The 21,580-nt window shown below is 37.0% G+C and overlaps 1 protein-coding gene across 5 annotated transcripts in view; it reads right to left on the bottom strand.

Annotated features, from left to right (window-relative positions):
* Window positions 1–6,499: 6,499 nt before the first annotated feature.
* BMPR1B (bone morphogenetic protein receptor type 1B) overlaps window positions 6,500–21,580 on the bottom strand; it is a 215,419-nt gene continuing 200,338 nt past the window's right edge. For all 5 annotated transcript variants that reach the window (XM_087935918.1, XM_087935917.1, XM_087935916.1 and 2 more), the window contains 6 exons: window positions 21,238–21,385; window positions 20,219–20,411; window positions 16,481–16,778; window positions 14,338–14,513; window positions 12,341–12,471; window positions 6,500–9,429 (listed from right to left, as the gene is read on the bottom strand). In XM_087935918.1, coding sequence (XP_087792044.1) covers window positions 9,304–9,429; window positions 12,341–12,471; window positions 14,338–14,513; window positions 16,481–16,778; window positions 20,219–20,411; window positions 21,238–21,385 — 1,072 coding nt within the window. In that variant the 3' untranslated portion in view covers window positions 6,500–9,303. The remainder of the gene's footprint in view (window positions 9,430–12,340; window positions 12,472–14,337; window positions 14,514–16,480; window positions 16,779–20,218; window positions 20,412–21,237; window positions 21,386–21,580) is intronic.

The following is a 21,580-nucleotide window of genomic DNA, read 5'->3' as shown; positions in this document are numbered from 1 at the left end:
AATTTGTTATCTGTCTCACTATTCCTTCCCTGAGGAAAGAGACTTTGCTGGTTTCAGAGGTGGTAATTCAGCAGGTTCTGACCAGTTCCCCCATCTATTCTCTGCCTCCTGAGTCCCAGCTGATCAGCTGGGTCTTCTTTTGTTGCCCTGCACAGGAGAATGGAACCGGAAAGCAGGTTAGTGGGGTGGGGAGGGAATGGGATTTTGCAGTAACCTTCCCCTGCCATGCCTGCCAAGCCACGCCCATCAAGCCACACCATGCCCACCAAGCCACACCACGCCCACCAAGCCACACCCACAGAACCAGTAGTAAAAAAATTGAATCCCACCACTGGCTGGTTTGCTGTTGAACCATTATTTTTAGATCTTCCTCTTCAAAATGAATCTGCAATTCCAAGTTCAAAACTGAAAGGTGACTGATGCAAAGGATCTCCTCTCCTTTCCTACATCTCCACAGGGTCAGTGCACATGGCAAGTTAAAAGAGGCCAACAACCACAACGAAGACCAGCAAATCTGATGCTAAGTGCTACTGTCATTAAGTGGAAAAATCAGACTTATGACTTCACATCCCCTTTGGTCATTAAACAGAACATTCTAAGACCGTACAATTTTACACCCGTCTTCTTTACTAATTCTTCTTGTCACAAGCTGGTTGCAAAGCACAAGAATGGCATTCTGATCACCACAGAACATTGTGGTGGTTATAAAAGTGATCACAAAGCTTTTTTTTTTAATACTATTGTAACTTGAAAGTTACTAAACAAGATGATAGGTAGATAAGGCTTACCTTTCATATCTACTCTAGGCTCCTTTACAGACTTTAAACATTTACTTTATTACAAGGGCTAACATAAGTCTAACTACATTTTTTTTTTCATTTTTAATGATTCAAAGAAACGCATTCACTGCATTGAAGTCGTGTTTCTGTAGGGTCATATCAGAGTACAATTACAGTTTTATCAAGGCTGCAATAGGTTCCTAAAGAAAGAATGAACTAGCTTTTCCAGGTTATAATTCAATGTAAGTTTAGTAAATCAAACTAAACTATTTAATTCTGTAGGGCTTTTTATTGAATAAACAAATCTCTAAATATCTCAACCAATTTGTGTACCTCTTGGGTTCCCATCTAAATGTTTTTATTCTAGAAAACAGAGAAAATCTATGTGTAAGAGTCAACAAGGACTTCATGGCATATATTGAATCAATAACTCCCTTTTTACGACTCTGTAATTTCTTAATTTGGGGCAGAGTCAGGGAGACTGGCTGGAGGTGAACGTTTACTGGCCGGATGCCCTTCCTGACACCACATGGAGTTCACAGTAGAAGTTTGGGGGGTTTTGTGCTCTGAGAAACATCTACCTAGTATTGAACTCTCAACCTTCCAAATGGGAGGCAAGCATCTTCACCACTAGGCCATCACACCATTCATAATAGACCAATCAAATTCAAAAAAATAAAAATTGTCTTTAAACAGCAGCCATTTTTTTTATTTTATATTAATCCTAGCTATTCTTTCCTCCATACAGTGTAAGACTAATAAGCAATTTAAATACTAAGTGCAATGAATCAGTAATCAAGAAACCATACTTTTACAACTTCATTATTAAAAAAAAGTGTATTGGGAAACATATTTTCTAATGACAACCTACAATTTTAAAGTAAATCTTGAACTCTGTGGTTCATACCTATTAAAATAAGCCTTCCTGCTCTGCCAATTTAACACTGATCAGGAATCACTTTTCAAGTTTCCCAAATTGCAAAATTAAAAATGGGAATCTGTAAGTTATTCTAGTGACAAAATAAAATCAATTTCTGTTTCTTAATCCACACGTATGCCAGCACTTCATAAACTAATCCCTTTTCCTCACATATTATCCAATCTGGACAAATAGTTATAATTATGCCTTTTATCGTGTGTACTGAATTTCATAGTGGTTGGATGAATATGTTTATTTTTATAGGCTAAAATGCAAGAAAATATTTTCCCTATACTAAAATTCTCCTGTTTATGGGTTTGTAACATTTAGTTGGGTGAAATGTTACATCACAGGGCAACAATTTTTGAATCAAGATACCTCAAAAGGACTAATTTAAATAATAGTTCCAAAATCTGAGACCCATGATGCCCATGGGATTGAAATTTCAAGAATCTTCATACTAGTTCTGTTCAAGTTGTGGTTGCTGGCATCCCTGCAATTAGCCACAGTCATATGATTGGGATTTCCAGCTACACATCCTTGAAACCTGGAGGTTGTGAGGCATAAAGGAAGATGGGAAAGATAGATTCTCCACCCTATTTCCTACTTCCCTCTGACGTCTACCCCCCCAATCAGCTAGCAACAGGATCTCATGGGTGAGTAGCAATTGTGTGCTTTGAAACTGAGGTCAACTGGCAAGGTCTCTTTCTCCCTGGAGGGGGTCTTTGGGTATAGGGCAGGGGTCTCCAACCTTGGCAACTTTAAGCCTGGTGGACTTCAACTCCCAGAATCCCTCAGTAAAAAGGCTGAGGAATTCAGGGAGTTGTTGTCCACCAGGCTTAAAGTTGCCAAGGTATAGAGAACAGGGTTATAGTTCTTCTCGTGGTCCATGACTACCTTTGTTTCCCCTCTTCCAGTAAAGTGGTAGGCAGTTCTGCAGGTCAGAGAAGAAGAAGGTGGGTTCAGTGGAGCTCTGCTGAAGGTCACAAGGAAATGGGAAATAATGCCAGCCTAATATGTTACATCTGGAAGCAAGGATGACCCAATAGATCATGGGTTGTCTATGCTAATCTTAAAAATTGCCTCATGCATAGGGCAAGTAACACAGAAAATGAATAACAGTAGCAATGAGAAATATAAAGTGAGGAGTTCTCAACATTTTAAGGACTCCGCACTATATGTTTTCTTTCACAACTTCAGCTTTTCACAACTATCAAAAAACAATGTTTACTCATTGCAAACATATTAATTTACTTTTTGATACAAAGTAATTTCACAAATAAATATATCTGCGTAATCATAGCAAATCCCACTGCCAACAAATTTTGTGAAAGCATTTCAAATGATTCCATTCCAGCAAGGCTAATGATGAAGTACATTCTCTCCCTACAACAGCAATAAACTACCAAACAATGGAAATCAGGTTGTCGAAAGCATAAATCAATTAAAACACACACATAAAAAGTACTTGCAAAAAGTGAATGTTTTGCCTACCCAAATAAAAGCTGAACACTGTCACCTTGTTTTAAATAATTATACAAATTCAGATTTTTCTACACGGTATTCACCTTAATTTGCAAGTAGAGGAAAGAATATAATAGTTGCCCATTTTTAATACGCTGTTTCATGTCTTTGAACTTAAAAGACAGACAGGAAGTGAAAAAGAATCACCATGCTAACAAGAGTTCAGTGCAGATTTAAAAAAATTTCATTGCTATCCGCTACAAGTTTGAATATCATTGTCATTGGGCAAATAAATGGCAGGGTTTTTTTTTTAAAGCATAGCGATAGAGCTAAAACAAACAGTACAAAGATACTAAAACCATTAGAAACTCAAAGCCAGCTATCAGAGACAATATAAAGGTAACATGAAAGAGGTTTTCAAGGCTTTTCTAAAGCCTCTTAAAATGCTATTATCTGGAACCCAATTCTTGGCCTACCACTGAAAAGATATCTTCCTCAAATTCACCTATCAGAGGAATGTTGGAAAAGTGAATTTTGGCATGTTTTAACTTTTTAAAAAGTTATTTGAAAGTCACTTAAGGTTTTATTATTTTAAAACCAGCTCCAAACACTTAGGCCTAGAATCAATTTGGAAACCTATGGAGCTATGTAGTAAAGGTATCACTGATAAATTGAAATTTTCCAGCAGCTTTCCTACATTGGCTGGTTTAAATTTCAGTTTTGTTAATTGTTCCTCCTATAAACGTCTGAATCAGAATAGACCTGGAAGTCCAACCCCTGCTCAAGCAGGAGTCCCTATACCATTTCAGACAAGTGACAATCCAGTCTTTTCTTAAAAACATCCAGTGATGAAACCCCTACAATTTCTGAAGGCAAGCTGTTCCACTAGTTAATTGTCCTCACTGTTAGGAAGTTTCTCCTTAATTCCAGATTGCTCCTCTCTTTGATTAGTTTCCATCCATTGTTTCTTGTCCTGCCTTCTGGTGATTTGGAAAATAAGTTGACACCCCCCCCCCCACCTTTGTTGTGGCAGCACCTCAAGTATTGGAATACTTCTATCATGTCACCCTTAGTCCTTTTCTCTAGGCTGGCCATACCCAAATCTTGAAACCGTTCTTCGTGTTTTTGTCTCTAAGCCTTTCATCATCTTAGTTGCTCTTCTTTGCACTTTTTCCAAAGTCTCAACATCTTTTTTGTAATGTGGTGACCAAAACTGGGTGCAGTATTCCAGGTGTGGCCTTACTAAGACTTTATGAAGCAGTACCAATACTTCACGTAATTTTGTTTCTATACATCTGTTTATACAACCAAAGATTATATTAGCTTTTTTGGCTGCCGTCAGTTGGCTCATGTTTAAGTCATTGTCCACTAGGACTCCAAGATCCTTCTCAGTTACCGTTTTTGTACCAGATTTTGCCTATTCTGTACTTGTGCCTTTGGTTTTTCCTGCCTAGGTGTAAAATGTTTTTTTTTTCATATTAAATTTCATGTTGTTGTACAGCGCCCATTGTTCAAATCTGTCAAGCTCTTTTTGGATCCTGAGCTTGTCTTCTGGTGTGTTGGCTATTCCTACCAGCTGCAAATTTAATGAGTTTCCCCTTCTATCCCCTCATCGAAGTAATTTATGAACATATTGAAAAGTACTGACCCTAAGACTGAACCTTGTGGTACCCACTGCTTACTTCCCTCCATGTAGATGTGATACCATCAAATACTACTTGTTGAGTGCAGTTTAACGGCCAGTTACAAATCCATCTGGTGGTGATGCTGTCTATCCCATGTTTTTTTAATTTACCAAGAAAAGTTGTGGTCTACTTTGTCAATTGCCCTGCTGAAGTTTAAATAGACTATGTCCACAGCATTTCGCTGGTTCAACACTTTCATATTGGAGTCATTATAAAAGTCAGGTCTAAATAAGCATCATGTTTAGGTTCAAATAGAAGTTTAAAGGCAGAGGAAACCACATTGAACGGGGTGCAGAAAAGATCGTCCACCACTAAGTTTTTAAAACTTTCAGAAGACTGGAAAACTTTATACTTTTTCCTATCGTCCTGTAGCAACTATTCTATTGTATTTTAAACATGAGGAGTATAGATTATGGAGCAGAATGAACAACTTTCATGATAACTACAATTGATACAGCTAGTAATCTCTAGCAATCTGGCCAGCAACAAGGAATATACTCCTACTGTAGAATTAATCCTACATGTTTCCAAATGCTTCTCCATCATGCAATAATTTTTCAGCTTGGCTCTCTTATATGGAAGGCAAAATTCCTTGATGTATTGTGATATTTCCTCCAAAGTACTGTTTTTATAGTTTACTAATAAGACACCTAAACACTGGAAGTTTTTAAGAAAAGTTTGCATAACAATTTGTCTGAAGTGGTGTGGAATATCCTGCCTAAGCTGAAGGTTGGACTAGAAGACCTCCAAGGTCCCTTTCAGCTGTTATTCTATTCTAAAAGGAAGACTAAAACATTTTGGTCAGTTTTCTGACTGCTTATGAATGGGAGAATGGCAAATATTGATAAAAGTTGTAAGGAAGCCAGCTGTTTGAAAAGACATTGTTTTTTTAATGAGGTATTGAAAACATTTTATTTGTGGGAATGTTAAAATGAAAGACAACATTATGAACAATCACAACCCAGGCCTGTTCCCTGTGTTTCTGTGTGTTTTACAATTACAGTATTTACAGATCAAATAAGGCATTGGTTCTCATAAGAACACAAATCAGTATCATTTAAAAAAAAAATCACACCATCAACCTTCCTTGAGCTGCATTAACAAACATTAAATCATTATTGATCTCAAACTTCCTATCCTCTCAATGTAACTTGGTAGTAGTCATACAACTTTCTAGACATTTTTTTAAACTTGGTATTCTTTGAAGAAAAGAATTGTGTCCTAGCATTCTCCCCTTTAGCCTGATATAAATTTGTAGTCATGAAATATAGAAGGTCCTTAAATAAAATATCCATTATGGACAGCATTTTGAATCATTCATGCCTGATCCTGACTGTGCAATTCACTTTTGGAGCAAAACAAAGAAAAATTATTGTATCTTTTCATGTCTTTTTTGTTTTCAGATCACAGTATCACATATTGTGTTTTCATAAATAAAAGTTTTATTTGCAGCTATTTATTGGCTATTGTATAACACACCTTACATTTAATATGCATGGTGGATTTATTCCAATTCCCAACAGTGTGAGATACAACCACATATATATTTAAATCCAGGCACCTGGACAGATGTAAATCACACAAATATTCAACTTGAGGAAAATATCACTTGAAGACCATTTCTTTCAAAACAGATTTTTTTTTTTTAAAAAAAATCAGCTTTAAGGTTAGCAGTGAAATGATTTACAGATTTTGAGACTTTTAGAAACATTTTGAGAGCAGGGCATAAAGAACTTTCTTTGAGCCCTGAGAGGACTTGACTTCATAATTCAGGCATCCAATGGCTTCTTGAAAGCTCCAACCAGTCTGGACATTTATTCCAAAATTTCTAAATAGGTCCACCTGCAAATTCCAGTAGTTTGCTAATCAAGACTAAGTGGTACAGAGTAACTGCATAGGGAAACTATGAAAATAATGCAATTTGACTATAAATATTGTTTAGGGGCCAATAGGTTTCCTTGATATATATATTTTGCTTTGAAATTGAGTATTTTCTACACTTTATTAACATATATAAAGTACAGGGATATGTCCAAATGAAATTGAAGAATTTATATTTCTGGGGAATGAAAGAATATCTTGGAGATCTGCAATTTAATTGCACAAGTTTAAACCCTGTATGATGTAGTCAGAGCTTAAATTGGTTGTATCTCTTCGTTGAAACCATGTAGAAGATTCTTTAGAGCTTTACATTCCCAGCTTCCATTAAGCTAATCATAATCATGGCTTGGTTAATTTATAGAAGACAGTTGTCAAGACATCAGGCACTCAGAAGGAGGAATGGTACAACTTATGAAGCGACTGGTTTTGTGCACAATCAACTGCTTTGGAACAAAAGTTTCATGTGAAGGCAGCTAATAGCTTCAGAAGTCGAATTGATTTTAGAATAGCCTATAAATTAGCCTACATCAATAAGAATCAGCCATCCTTAACTGAATGCAGCAATAAGTACATGCAGGTTTTAAAAAGCATGGTGCTGTATGCTGTATTTAATTAATGATTCTAGATGGCTTTGTGGAATCTTCTTAGAGACTGAATGTAGAAATTCCTTCACGTTACTAAAAGTGCCATTGTAAAAGGGTACACTAATGAACATGATCTATCCAAATACATCATACTCTTCTCAGAAATATGATGTTGGAAATAATTTTTAACTATCATTTATATTTGCTTTCATTCCAATAATTTATGCCAAAGTAACTTTGCTTACATCCATGCATCTTACAAAGAGAAAGAAAGGTCAGTAGCTATCTGTAGAATTCTAACAAAAATGTCCTATTTCATAGAGACAAAAATGTTCTATACACTGCTTTTAGAATGAAGAAATGCATGGTACTTCCCAGTTTTAAATTTCTCTCCGTGAAAGGCACAGCAGAAAATCTCGGGTCCTCAAATCTGTATTTCCCCCATCTGTTCTGAAAACCCAGTAAACAACTATGGTTCTATCATTTAAAATTACTCCTCAGATAAATCAGATTATTATAAATATGAGAAACATTTATTAAAATTTACATGCTCCTATCTCACTGTCTAAAGCAGTTTAGAAATATTTGGAAGGGGGGCATATAACCAAGTCAAAAAGATGTGTGTTTCTTATATATATCCCATTTATAGCTCTTACTATTTTGTGAATTTCTTTAAATGAGCAATCCAGATTTAAGATAGTTCATCAAAAGGTAGAAAGTGTAACAAAGGCTGAAACAAGATTAAAACAGGCTGACATCCATGTTCAAAACCATTTCTACGATATACTGAAACTAGCAAAATTTGTTTAAAAATGCAAAATTGAGAGAAAGTACCACAGGAATTCCGAAATATGCAGTTTTGCATTTTGGCTGAAAGACTTAAATAACATTGTCCATTTTCACCTAAACTATGGGATAATGGTTAGAGATATAGCATTGTCCAATTTAGTTATATAAAAATAAATAAATAAAAGGAAACAGTACCTTAATTTTTCTCTAGAAACATTTCTATCAACACAGTTTATTTTAACTCAATTACCTTAAGGCAAAAGGTTTTTAATGCAATTTTGGGAACACCTTCATTTACCGTTGAAATGCTAGTGAGAATACACGAGTTCAACCTTTAACAAATGTTCTCTAAGACATTTTTTTTTCAAAACACTGAGTGTAAAAAGGCCAAAAAATTAGTCAAAAAGCCCCCAAAGGCACAGTCCTCTGTCAGAATAACTTGCATAAGTCTCATTAAGTGAATAATTATGTGCTGATATCACTCCCATATTTCCATGAATAGAAGGATACACCCTATGGGTATGACCAAAGCCCATGTTTCTACAGGAATGACAATTTAGAATTGGCCAAGAGAAATTCGTTTTGATGACATGTTCCTGCAAGTTTCATGAATGTAAAATATTAAAAGTTACACACAAGGAACTGCATGACAATATCTTCTTTATTCAAGGCACTGCTTGGTTGCAAATCATGGCTTAGCTGTTTTTTTTTTCCCCAGGTATAGCATGCATCCTGCATAACAATTTAAAATTGGGTTTGGGTCATTTTAAGAGTGCAACAATTTTTTTTCTATCAGTAGGACTTTGGATGCAATTTTGTATTTTTTTGTGTTAGAAAAAAATTCTTTCTTCGGACTTTGCAACTGCAATGGTTCATTCCCATGAAAATTAAAAACTTCAAATATTAATAACAATATTAATAATAAAGGCTTTCATAGAAAGCAGCATTCATAGTCTAGAAACAATTATCGATATATTTTCTTGCATTAATCTCCAAGGAAACTAAAAGTCTTCTTGTCTGGTCGGTCTTGACTGAACCACATTTCTTTCCCTTGGAAAGGTTTCTGCCCCAGTATGCAAAATGCTTTGCCAAAATCTGTATTCAAGGTTCATATTACTGAAGGCATGTCATTCTTCTTCCTGTCTCTTTGAAACACAGAAGGAAAGTCCATTTTTTCTGAGCTTTAGCTTTTGTTAGCTGAATCAAAGCTTAATGTCCTGTGACTCTGACATTTTGGCAAGTGTTTTCTTAACTCGCAGGGCTGTGAGCCGGGAAGCAGGGTTATGAGCCCAGCATTCATTCATTAATTTTCTCATTTGTCGTAAGCACTGTGAAAAAGAAATAGGTATACATATATTTACATCTCTATACAAGCATTCTATCTCTCTCTTTTGCACTCACTCTCTCACACACACATATCAAGAATATTTCATAAGCTAATATTATCTATCTGGCCTTATAGACAGACCTCTTCAATATTATTGAAAAATCAAAGAACTCATCTGAGCAAGGAAACTTATACGAAAAAGTCACATTATTTTGCTCTTTGTTCTGATTATGTAGATGTTACTAGATTCTTTGTGTATATTCTGTTGAGACTTGGCCTCTGAGAGAATCCCACTCTCCTTTAAAATGAGACTAGATCAATGGAATTAATAACATTCAAACAATATGTTTGTTCTTGAAGCATTTGATGATTTTTTTTTCTTTTTGCATTGAAGAGCAGTCTGTGAAGATTACACCCAAAACGTTCTAAGACAAGTGTTCTTAGCACAAATATCCTGCTCCTGCTCTTCCAATATGGATTCAATAGCATCGGATCTCTTAAAATGTTGGGGATAGGAAGATATTTCTGGGATTGGTTTGAACTTACAAGAAGAGACCTGCAACTTATATAACATCACTACTCAGTTTTGTGTTATTTTAAACCTGAATTTCTGGTTAGGTTGCTGAAGATTACAAAGTAGTCAGCAAATGTAGTAAGCAAACATCTCTGTGGAATTTCTGCAAATTTACTCTTATTCCCCCGCCCTCCCAAACACACACTTTTTTTTAAAAAGCCCATTTTGTGTATGTCCCCACCATCACTCACTCAAGATTGTTTACAACTCTTGCCATTTTTAAGTCTTTTTAAATCTAATTGCAGAATACTTAAGTGAAGACTGCTATTCCCAAATCACAGCTGTCTCCTACAATAATAGCATTACACTGTACCACTTAACAAGATTAATGACCTCTGCATAGCATCGCCATAACTGTCGGCAGATTTGTCTGCAATACATCAATTACTAGTCTACTGATTCCAAAACACAATTTTGCTTCATTATAAATTCTCAGTGGAAAGTGTACAGACTACTTTCTCCCTCCTTCCCCTAAAGGAAAATATCAGCATATCAGCTTCAGAAAAGCAATTTCCCATATTAATTTACAAACAAGGAGCAGAAGATTCACAGCATCCCCAGACTATCTATTGCAGGGCTACTATGCTGTTTAGCCAGTTTGTAAAAATAATTTATACGGATCCATATTCTACAAAGTCTGTAGAGATTCTGAGTCATCCAGGTCATGGTTGTCCCAACAAAGTTTTTTGAGGACTTTCTTGTTTTCTCTTTGAAGACTTTTTGCTTCTCATCCAAGAAGCTTCTTCAGCTCTGACTGGATGGACGGTGGAGAATGGAAGGATTTATACTCCTTGCAGAAAGCTGGTCATTTGCATCCTTTTATAGGGTCGTTGAAGCACTAGGAGGTTTATCTGTGTCCTCAGGGCCACCTGAGTAGTGAGCTATACAATTAGCTATACAATTTGGGATGAACACCCTTTGAATGGTATGGGAGTTAAGAATGGATTTCCAGAGAAAAAAACTGCAGACTACAGGAACCAGGAGCACTACTCAGGTGATCCTGAGGACACAGATAAGCCTCCAAGTGCTTAGACCAGCTGTCTGCAAAGATTATAAATCCTCCCATTCCCCACTATCCTGTCAGAGCTGAAGAAGCTTCTTGGATGAGAAGTGAAACTTCTTCAAAGAAAAAACAAGTAAGTCCAGTTGCCTCCTGAAAAGGCACTTTTGGGACTTCATATTCTACAAAGAATTTAGTAGGACTGTATCTGGGAGAATATAAAGGGCATAGAAAAAAACACCAACCTCTCAATTCCCTCTCTCTGGATCATATATCATATTATATGATCCAGTAGTTATCCAGCCCATATTCTTGTCTTCCCACTTATCAATCCATCTCCACTCCTTTCCGTGCAAATTTTGGCCATCCTAGTTAGGAATTCATAGGGTTAAGATTTCCTCACACACTGAAGTTGAAGAATTAGATGGATCTAGTCAACCAGTGTACTTGAAAGGTAGCCATGCCTATAAATGGGTTGGTTGGATGGTTGCTTTGTTCATGAGAACAAACTATTACAATATTTCAAGCAAATATGTCAAACCACTGAAACAGCCTAGAGTATAAAAGTTACAATTATTTTTTATTCAGTGCTCTTAAGTTCAACCTGACTCCTACTCAACAATCCATCAATGCTTTAGAAGTGGCTTTTCTTCTTCCTTTTTCTAGAATATATTTTTTTTCAATTTCTCACTCTAAACTACACCTCTGGATTTCCATTATTAGGGTTAGAATCTCTTTTTTGTGCCTATATTTCATTAAATAATTTTCAAAAGCATTCAGTACAGGTAGTCCTTGACTTACAACAGTTCATTTAGTGACCATTCTAAATTTCAACAGCACTGAAAAAAAGTGACTTATGACCTTTTTTCACAGTTAGACCACTGCAGCATCCCCATGGTCACAAGATCAAAATTCAGGCACTTGGCAACTGATTCATATTTATAATGGTTGTAATGCCTCAGGGTCAGTGATCCCCTTTTTCAACCTCCCTGTCAAGCGAAGTCAGTGGGGAAGCCTGATTTATTTAATGACTGTGTTGCTAACTTAACAGCTGCACCAATTCACTTAACAACTGTGGCAAGAAAACTTGTAAAATGGGGTAAAATTCACTTAACAAATGTCTCAGCAACCTAAATTTTGGTTTCGATTGTAGTCGTAAGTCGAGGCCTACCTGTAATGGATGGATTGAAAAGAAAATACTTTACCCTAAAGTAAGAATAATGTCTTAACATTTAGGTATTCCTTTTCTTCTTTTTAAGCATGTGATTCAAATTTAAAAAAAATTCACACAGAATTGGGATAAAAAAACCTCCCTATTTTTGAAGATGATCTCCGTACCTCATCACTGCTCCATCTATTGGGAAATGAAGGCCGTAATCTTTTGATGCATACTATTTCCCTCATGTCTTCATATGAAGGATCACTGGAAACAAGGTCATGATAAGGAAGTTGGTATTCCTCAAAAATACCTAGCAAGGAAACCATTTGGCAAATATATAAGTTACGTTCAATTGAACATTCCTGTGGGATTAAGAACTTACAAATTTAACTAAACTCAACACAGATATGGATAGCAGCAGGAAAAAAAACCAAGCTATATTTTATCCTGATCAATATGATGAAAGAGAATTTATTGTAGAAAGTTGGTGGGCTTCAGAAATCAACAGAGACTTAGTGATTCTTTGAAGCAGATTTGTTTATCAATTCACACCTACAGATATAATCTTGACAAACTAAAGCAGACTACACCTACATGAAATATATATTCTGGGAACTCTCGGGGATGGGCTGTCTTCACCTCTCCCTGATCATCCCTCATCAAAGCTGATGAGCCCTGGTGATTAGAATGTAGGATTGCAGGCAAACTCTGCCCATAGTTTGGAGTTTGATCCTGACGGGTGTCACAGTTGACTCAGCCTTCCGATGTCAGTAAATTTAGGACCCAAATTGTTAGGGGAAATATCTCACATTTGTAAACCACCCAGAGAATGCTATAAAGCACTGTTGGGCAGTATATAAATCTAAGTGCTATTGCTAAAGCTGAAGGCCCTTTTCCAGTAATAGGTTTATAAGTCTCATGACAAAAACTTTAGAAAGAAAATTAGAACCTGGTCTTTTCCAAGATTAAGCTGTCCTCTGATTTTTTAGTAATCGGAAGTACTACCAAAATGTCCAATTTCCTTTTTTTAGATGACTTCAGATTATTAGAATAGATCTGCATGCTATGCCCCTTTAAAATGGGCACTACAATATGCCAATTTCACTTTACAAACATTGAAATGTTAAACATTCTTAAGACAAAGAATACAATAAAGTAAAAAAAAAATAGGGTTAGCATTCCAAATCTTCCTGAATCCAGAATTAATTTTCTATCAGGGTAATCCTACACACTTCCAGTCCTTCTAAAGTGAAGTTAACACCTGTGTTTTCTATATTTTTGCTCTTAAATCTAACTAAATTCCTTGCTAATCATGGTACCTAAGCAAAATCAACCTCATTGTATTTTTGCTCAAACAACAGCTGTGCTCTTGCTTTAGCGGTAATTTTTATATCCACAACAGTTCCCATAAATGAACTCCAAATTCCCATTACAATTATGAAATATTGCATCTTTAAAAGAGTCTATTAAAATAGAGAATAAATCTTTATAGGCTAAGTAAGACCTTCCAGAAAAGGAATAATAAGTCCCAAGAGTAGAAAGGGACTTAGTCTAGTGCCACCAATTATTTTTTAAAAAGCTATTATAATTCTTTTTCTCTGTTATTAAAAAAAAAAAAGCACACCCAAACATTTTCTGGAGAATAGTTTGGGTTAACGGGTTGCAGCAAAAATAAATTTTATGGCACCTTAAAAATCTAACTACAGGTAGTCCTGGGGTTACAAACCATTTATTTAGCACTCAACGTCACTGAAAAAAGTGACTTATGAGTGGTCCTTGTACTTAGGATTCCCACAGTCATGTAATCAAAATTTGGCCTCTTGGCAGCTGGCATGCATTTATGATGATTGCAGCATCTCAGCATCATGTAAATGATCTTTTGTGATCTTCCCAGCCAACTTCCAACAACTAAGTCAATGGAGGAAGATGGACTTGCTTAACCAATACATGATTAACTTAACCACTGAAGTGATTTCACTTTACAACTGGGGCAAATAAGGTCGTAAAAGTCAGGTATGACTCGTTTAACAACCAGCTTGCTTAGAAATGGAAGTTATGTTCCTAGTTGCGGTCGTAAGTTGAGGACCATAGGTAATACATTCCAACACGAACTCTGTAGATGCTAAAAGGTGATAATATGATGTTAAAGGCAGGCAGCCATGCCTAAAATATTTACCTCCAGAAACACATCTCCTTGCTATTTCCCAAAGGATGAGCCCAAAGCTGTACATGTCAGCCATAATATATGACTGAAAGTGATTTCGATTCAAACTTTCATCCAGCACTTCTGGAGGCATATAGCGTTTTGTTCCTACTCTGGTGTTTGGTGGGATATCCACTTCATTTGTATCACTGGAAGAAGGGGGGGGAAGAGAGAGATACGGAAATTAAGTATGCAAGCAGTTTCTCTTCGAAAACCAAAACTGCTCTTAAGAGAGAAACGCCCACTGCTTTTCAAATTAAAACGATATCTAGGCAAGTCAGAATTAACAGATAGTCTCAATGGAAATTATTCTTACAGAGAAAGCTTGTCAAGTCTTAACCAAATGCTCATTTTAAAACACAATCCCTACCAAATGTTACATTAAGCATTAAACTGCAAAATTCAGAATTCAGCAGAGGATGCTGGAGACTTTTCTGAGAGTTTGCTGGCAATAAATTGGAATTCTGATGGTGAGAATTACAATTATATTTCTCTTACAAGTGTCTTAAGATGCCTTAGATGCTAATGCCTTCATATAGGGTAACAAAAAAGCTGAAGAATTACTATTCATGATCTTAAAGAAGATATACTGTGGATATAAGATACATAGTTAATAAAAACGATGTTTAAGAACAGAACCATTTATATTAATGTGTCTCTACCTCACCATCAGAATCAAGCTGGAAGGGACCCTGGAGGTCTTCTAGTCTAGCCCCTGCTCAAGCAGGAGACCCTGTACCATTTCAAACAAGTGGCTCTTCTTAAAGACTTCCAGTGATGAAGCCTTACAACTTCTGAAGGCAAGCCATTCCGCTGGTTAATTGTCCTCACTATTAGGAAGTTTCTCCTTAGTTCCAGGTCCATTATTTCTTTTCTTGCCTTCTGGTGCTTTGGAGAACAGGTTGACCCTCTCATCTTTGTGGCAGCCCTTCAAATACTGGAATACTGCTATCCTGACACCCCTAGTCCTTCTTTTCTCTAGACTAATCAAACCCAGTTCTTGCAAACATTCTTCTTATGTTTTACCATGCAGCCCCTTAATCATCTAAGTTGCTCTTCTTTGCACTTTTACCAAAGTCTGAACATCTTTTTTGTAAGGTCATGACCAAAACTAGATGCAGTATTCCAGGTGTGGTCTTACCTTAAAGGCACTTGTGCTGTGGCAGTATAATTCAAACTATTGAAAAAGACAGTCTTCCATTTGAAAACATATTAGTTGAAACTGGTTTATTTGCATCATGCCACAAAATTCACACAGCCTCCCCCTCTACTCCTCCTAGTGGGTAATATGATTATAGGAGAGCTTCCAGTGGCTTTCGGAAATGGTAGCAAACTTAGCTGTTCTGACCCGGCTCCCAAACAGGACTAACCCTCTGTAGTAAAATAAATGTTTCCTTTATTAGGAGCCAAGCAGTCCCAGCAAAAAATCTCTGTCTCTCTCTCTCTCTGTCTCAGTCCCTCTCTGTCTCTCAGTTCCCACCCCCTCAGTCCCCCCCTCTCTCTCACACACACAGAGCAGGCTAACAATCTGTCCACAGGGAGATCAATAGTTGTCTGCCACACCTACTCATCTCTGCCCCCTGCCTTTTATCTCCAAAGCTAGGGTAGGGCTTCATTAGCAATGGTGGCTCTTCTGTCCCAAGGATCAGCCCATAGATTTCCACTGCTCTTCTCTCCTCTCCCTTCTGTGCATCTGCACATGAGGCACTGGGCCCAGCTGTTCATCCTCTTCCTCATCAGCCACCTCCAAACCCGGGAGCTGTGGACTCTGCATCTGAGGGCTGATGGACAGCCCAGACTCTGCTTCTCTGACAGCTCCATTCCCTCTTCCCCCTCAGAGCTCTCAGGTTGCCTTGATGCTGACCCTTACTCCCACGCCTCCTCCTCCTCTGATTCGGCTGTGGGAGGGGCCTGTGGCCAACAGGCCACAACTTTAGCTGCGGTATTCAACTCCTCAAAACTGTTCACTCCTACCACAACAGCTTGGCTGCTAGAAGATGGACAGCATTCCCACCTGATGTTCATTTCAAGGATCTGTATAACCCCCCCCCTTTTTTTTCCCTTTAAAAATGTTTAAGAGACTCAGCTTCCTTAAGATATGCTGTATTTTACCCACCTAATGAATTTAACCGCCAGACCAAGATCTGCTACACAGCAAGTTCCGTTTTTCTTCACCAGAATGTTTTTACTTTTGAGATCCCTGTGAGCAATTGCTGGTTTGCCTTGGGTGCTAAAAATCTCGGTATGCAAGTGACACAATCCACTGATAGAGGAATATGCCAGTTTCAGCATTGCTTTTGTATCCAAGGTAGTAGATTTTAGATAATCATAGAGAGATCCATTTTCATGATAATCAGTGATAAGATAAAGTTGTGTCCAAGATCCAGTACCTTTAATATCTGCAGCAATAAATCCTGCAAGACAAAATTAAGACAAGACTTTTCTAAAAGGTAAAAGTAAAGGTTTCGCCTATCCAATCATGCTCACCTCTAGGGGGCAGTGCTCATCTCCATATCTTAATTGAGGGAGCCATCGCCCAAAGACACTTCCCGGATCATATGGCCAGCATAACTATATGCCAAAGGAGCCTTGTTACCTTCCCACTGAAATACCTATTTATCTACTCGCATGTGTACATTTTCAAACTGTTAGATGAGCAAGAACTGGGGTAAGTAATGGGGGCTCATCCCGTCGCACAGAGCTCAGGTCTCGAATCCAGTCTGTCAGTTTTCCAGCTGACAATCTCAGTGTCTTTAACTGCTGAGCCAGCTCACCCTCTTAAGACTTTTCTAAAGTAATTAGTAATTTTAAGAAACAGCAAACCCAGATTCCCTAGCAGAGGGGTGTCAAACTGGCGGCCTGTAGGCTGGATGCCTCATGCGCAGGCCACACCCACCCCAGCTCTGAGAATGGGATAAATGTCATAAAATGTCACGTGACAGCAACATGATGCAGCGAGTTGGACATCCATGCCCTAGCAGATAAAAATGTAATAGGCATAAAAATTTAATAAATAAAATAAACCCTTAGCATTGCATGCAGCACCCTATGCCCCGTACAGTTCATTAGAATGTGATAGATTCAGAATTCTTTGTATTTAATCCAAAAGTACATTAATATATTAAATTGTATTCATTTCCCAACAATACAATTTATAGTTAAAGATATTAAGAAAGCGTAGGACAGGTTTACATTAGAGTCAGATTAGCAGCCAACCGTTTTTAAAACATTATCTTTGGCATCCAATACATCTGGAAAAAAAAGGTTAGTCTCATCTTAATAGCACAATATTACATACTTGATAGTCTTTTAGCCATTAGCCACTGATTTCTTAACATGAGATAATCCAAATTTTTATTCCAGGATTTTTATTCATATAATTTACAATAATTTTAACTCAGTCACATCAGGACAACTGATGTTTTTCTTTAATTGCCATGTGATCTTTACTATACATCATCTGCTTCTGAACAAATGAAACCTTCTGGAGAGGAAGATCTGGAACTATCATTATCTTCTTTTGTTTTCTATTCAAGGATTTCAGCTTTTAGTGACAAATGCAGAACATAGTCCTGTACTATAAATCTTTAAAATCTCACAAGAATGCTAGATTATAGAGAAAAAAAAGAGGAAATAGAAGCCCAGCTATAAACAGGTTCAGTTACAGTGTATTCTGGCTGCAATGATAACATCTCAAATACTCATTTTTCCATGAAAGGTGTTACACTCATAAGGGTGTGTCAATTTTTTCAACTTTCCCTTTCCAAACATTAGGGGTGCTCAAAAGTTGTGACATGCTTTTGGTGATTGTAAAGATATTTTGGTTACTTTAATATCATTTAGATGTGCTTGGTAAGTAACTACATACATATCATACTTTTTAAAGATTTTGTTTGCTTCATTTAAAATGGTAAAATCTGGAAGAAGGATAATATATTATCCTTCTTTCCGTTCTATCTTTCTGCTTGAAACCAATGCTCAACCCCATGGAAAGGGTAACCTACTTAGAGCTGCAATCAGTCTAGAAACAAAAATGAGTAATTCTTTTTCCGTCTTTTTTTTCCTTCCCTTTCTCTATTTTCTCTCTTCTAACTTCTTCCTCTCAATTCACACTGACATTCTGTCCATTTCAGTCTGCATACACTCCAGAGACTGCTTGCCTCTTATGTTAAGCTTTATATTATGTAGTGCTTTCCTTTTCTCTCCCTTGAAATGAAAAGTGTCACAAAAGATATGGGTGATGGAACCATTTTCTCATTTTCTTCTGTATTTTAATTCAAAACTAGAGTCCAATGTTTTGGTCACAGGTCTTTAACCTTAAGGGAAGATAATGTTTGTCAACATGTTTAGGAGTGGTATTGGTGCTTCTTGTATGGATTTTTTCTTCAAAGTTCAATTTAAATAAAAATGCCCTGAATGCTGAGATTAAATTGGGAGTCAGAGAAGTTTATCTAAATTTCCAAAGGTCTCAAGGTACTAAGACCTGGAATCCATTTCTGGTCTCTGCTAAAGGAAGTCAGCAAAAATAAGATTGGTTTACTGTCACAGATGAGAACAGTTTGTACTGCACCTTTCTGAATTAGAGAATTTTAAGGCCAAGATGCTTTACCAAAGTCATCCTACTTTCTCCAGGAACAGCTCAGATTACTCCATATGCTACATTTCTTTCTAAATATAAAACTTTACATCTACAAAATTAGAAGCACCATGGGATTTTTAGGTTTATTACCAAACCTGAAATTTGTCTCAGAACAGATACAGATTAAAAGAAGAAAACCTAAATTTTAAACATGAGTAGAGAAATTTATTATTTCCCTTTGTTGTCTCTCAGTTGAGTACAGTATGGAGTTGTGGCTAAAACTGACAACATAAGAAATAATTTTAAATTCACTGTTACTTTTCCACTTGTGACTTGAAAATAAATTGGGAAAATTACCTGCAGTATGACAATTACTTGCATGGAATAAATGCCAAGTATTTCATGCATATGGTTCACAGTAGTTACCAGTTTGTCTGTTTTAGGAAAACAAATTAAAGTACCTGGTCTAGCACCTAATAATATTACATAAAAAACTTTCAATGTAGATGTAGAGATCCAGCTTCCCACTGGAAATGATGCTCTAGGCCAGGGTGTCAAACTCGATTTCATTGAGGGCCACATCAGGGGTGTGTTTGACCTCAGGGAGCCAGGGTAGGCATGGCAAGGGTGGGTGTGGCCAGCTGAACATCACTTATGCCAAGGAGCTCAGGTGGGGCCTGAGCACTCTGCCAGTGAAAATGGGCTCCCGACAACCTGAAAACTTCTGCCAGTGAAAATGAAACTCAGGAAAGCAGCACGTGACCCTCCTGAGCTCCATTTTTACTGGCAGATGCACCATCGGCCAGTGCCACACTGTTTCCAGGGCAGCCCAACAGGCCAGATCTAAGCACCCCATGGGCCAAATCCAGCCCCCAGGCCTTGAGTTTGACACCCCTGCTCTAGGTCATAAATTTAGGATAGTTAATGGGCTTTTCAGCACACTGAGCTGAGAAATGGCCAACGATTCAGTCAAACTAGTGGAAGACCCGCTTCAAAGCAGTATCAGCTACTTCATCATAATAAAGTAGCAATGGGATGTATAACCCCAGCAATGTACTTGTTTGAAGAACCTAGCTCTACTATGAAATTACTAAAAATATTTATAATTATGAACAATCAAAATATCAAAAAAATATAAAAAAAGAACTTTTGCCAAAGTAAAAAGTACAGAAGAAATGTTAACAAATTTAAGAGATCAAAAGGAATGAGGCAAACTTCACCTCAGGGGAGACAAGATTGGACAATGCGGAGATTACATTTAGCTATGTCACTCACCCAAAATATTTTCATGCCTCATCAAGACAGTCTGATAGATTTCTGTCTCTCGAAACCAGCTGGCTTCCTCGGTGGTGAAGAAAACTTTGACAGCCACTTTTTCTCCTCTCCACTTTCCCATCCAAACCTCCCCATAGCGACCTTTCCCAATCTGCTTCACCATCTGAATCTGTTTCGCTATAGTCCTCTGTACCTGTTAAGAGACATAAAATGTTGGCATTATACCTACTTCCAACCAGACACCATTTTTGAAAATTTTCAAAGGTTGGAACCATTTTCAATACTTTATATTTCTTCTTGAGTTAATAGCATTAGGTCTTTTTTCTGATCTTGCAGGTCTTCCTTTATCTAGTACAGGTTTCTTTTCTCTCTGTGCCCAACAAATATCTTCAGTAGGCCAAAATCAGGACAAAATATACTTTCAGTTGTGTTCACTAACAAATGACGCTCAGATATTTAGTGGACTTCTATGGTTAAGTACACACATGCAATTGGATTTTCTTGGTCTTAGTCAATCCCTTAACCAAATATTTCTCAACTTTAGCAACCTTAAGATGTCTGGACTTCAACTCCCAGAATTGCTAGTCTAAAGTTGTCTACCTAAAGATGCATCTCCAATGTTTTTATACCAAGTTCACCCTGAATATTCATTCAAGTTGTGAATATTCAGTTGGAAAGTGAAGGACAAAGCTCATTTATAAGATTAAAATTCTTTCAACTTGTTTTGAAATGAAAATGAAGTTTAAAAATACAAAATTAAAATGAAGATTTTGTAATTTTAAAAATGGACAAAATCCAATCCAAATAATAAAACAAAAGCAAGAACGGAAAACCTACATAACTGAAATCTTCTTAGCTGTTCACCTGCAGCCTATAGATTTTGTCCTATATTTTTCATGAAACACTAATGCTGTTATTTTCTTTAGTTGAGATATGATGCAAACAAATTGTGCAAATAGTGACAATTCTTATATTATAGATTGACCATTATAATTATGATCCCAGTACTCTTCTCTTACCAATAGAGGGAGCCCTGAACCACTTCCTGAGCTCTGTGACTGCTCAATGAGGTCTTTCAAGGATTCTCCTGGTGGAATATATGTCTCATCTTGTTCAAGTCCAATGCTGTAAGGAGGAGGTCGCCGTCTCCTTTCTAGTCTTTTATACCTGCAGGTGTATATATAAGAATAACTACAGGTGATGCTGCCAATACTGGTTGGTCATGAAAGCAAGCAAAAGGTAATGTTTCCACCATTGTTTGCTACCATTTTTCCATCGTTAAATGCTATGAATAATTCAGCATTTTAAAACCTTTGTGACATTGTTTGTCTCTCTGTAAATTTGTACCCTTCTCATTATTAT

This window comes from Pseudonaja textilis, chromosome 6 (assembly GCF_049901715.1).
Source record: "Pseudonaja textilis isolate UNSWEBS1 chromosome 6, rPseTex1.2, whole genome shotgun sequence".
In the NCBI taxonomy this organism is placed as follows: Eukaryota; Metazoa; Chordata; class Lepidosauria; order Squamata; family Elapidae; genus Pseudonaja; species Pseudonaja textilis.
Note: the sequence above shows the minus strand (reverse complement) of the source record. Positions and strands in the feature narration are given on the sequence as shown.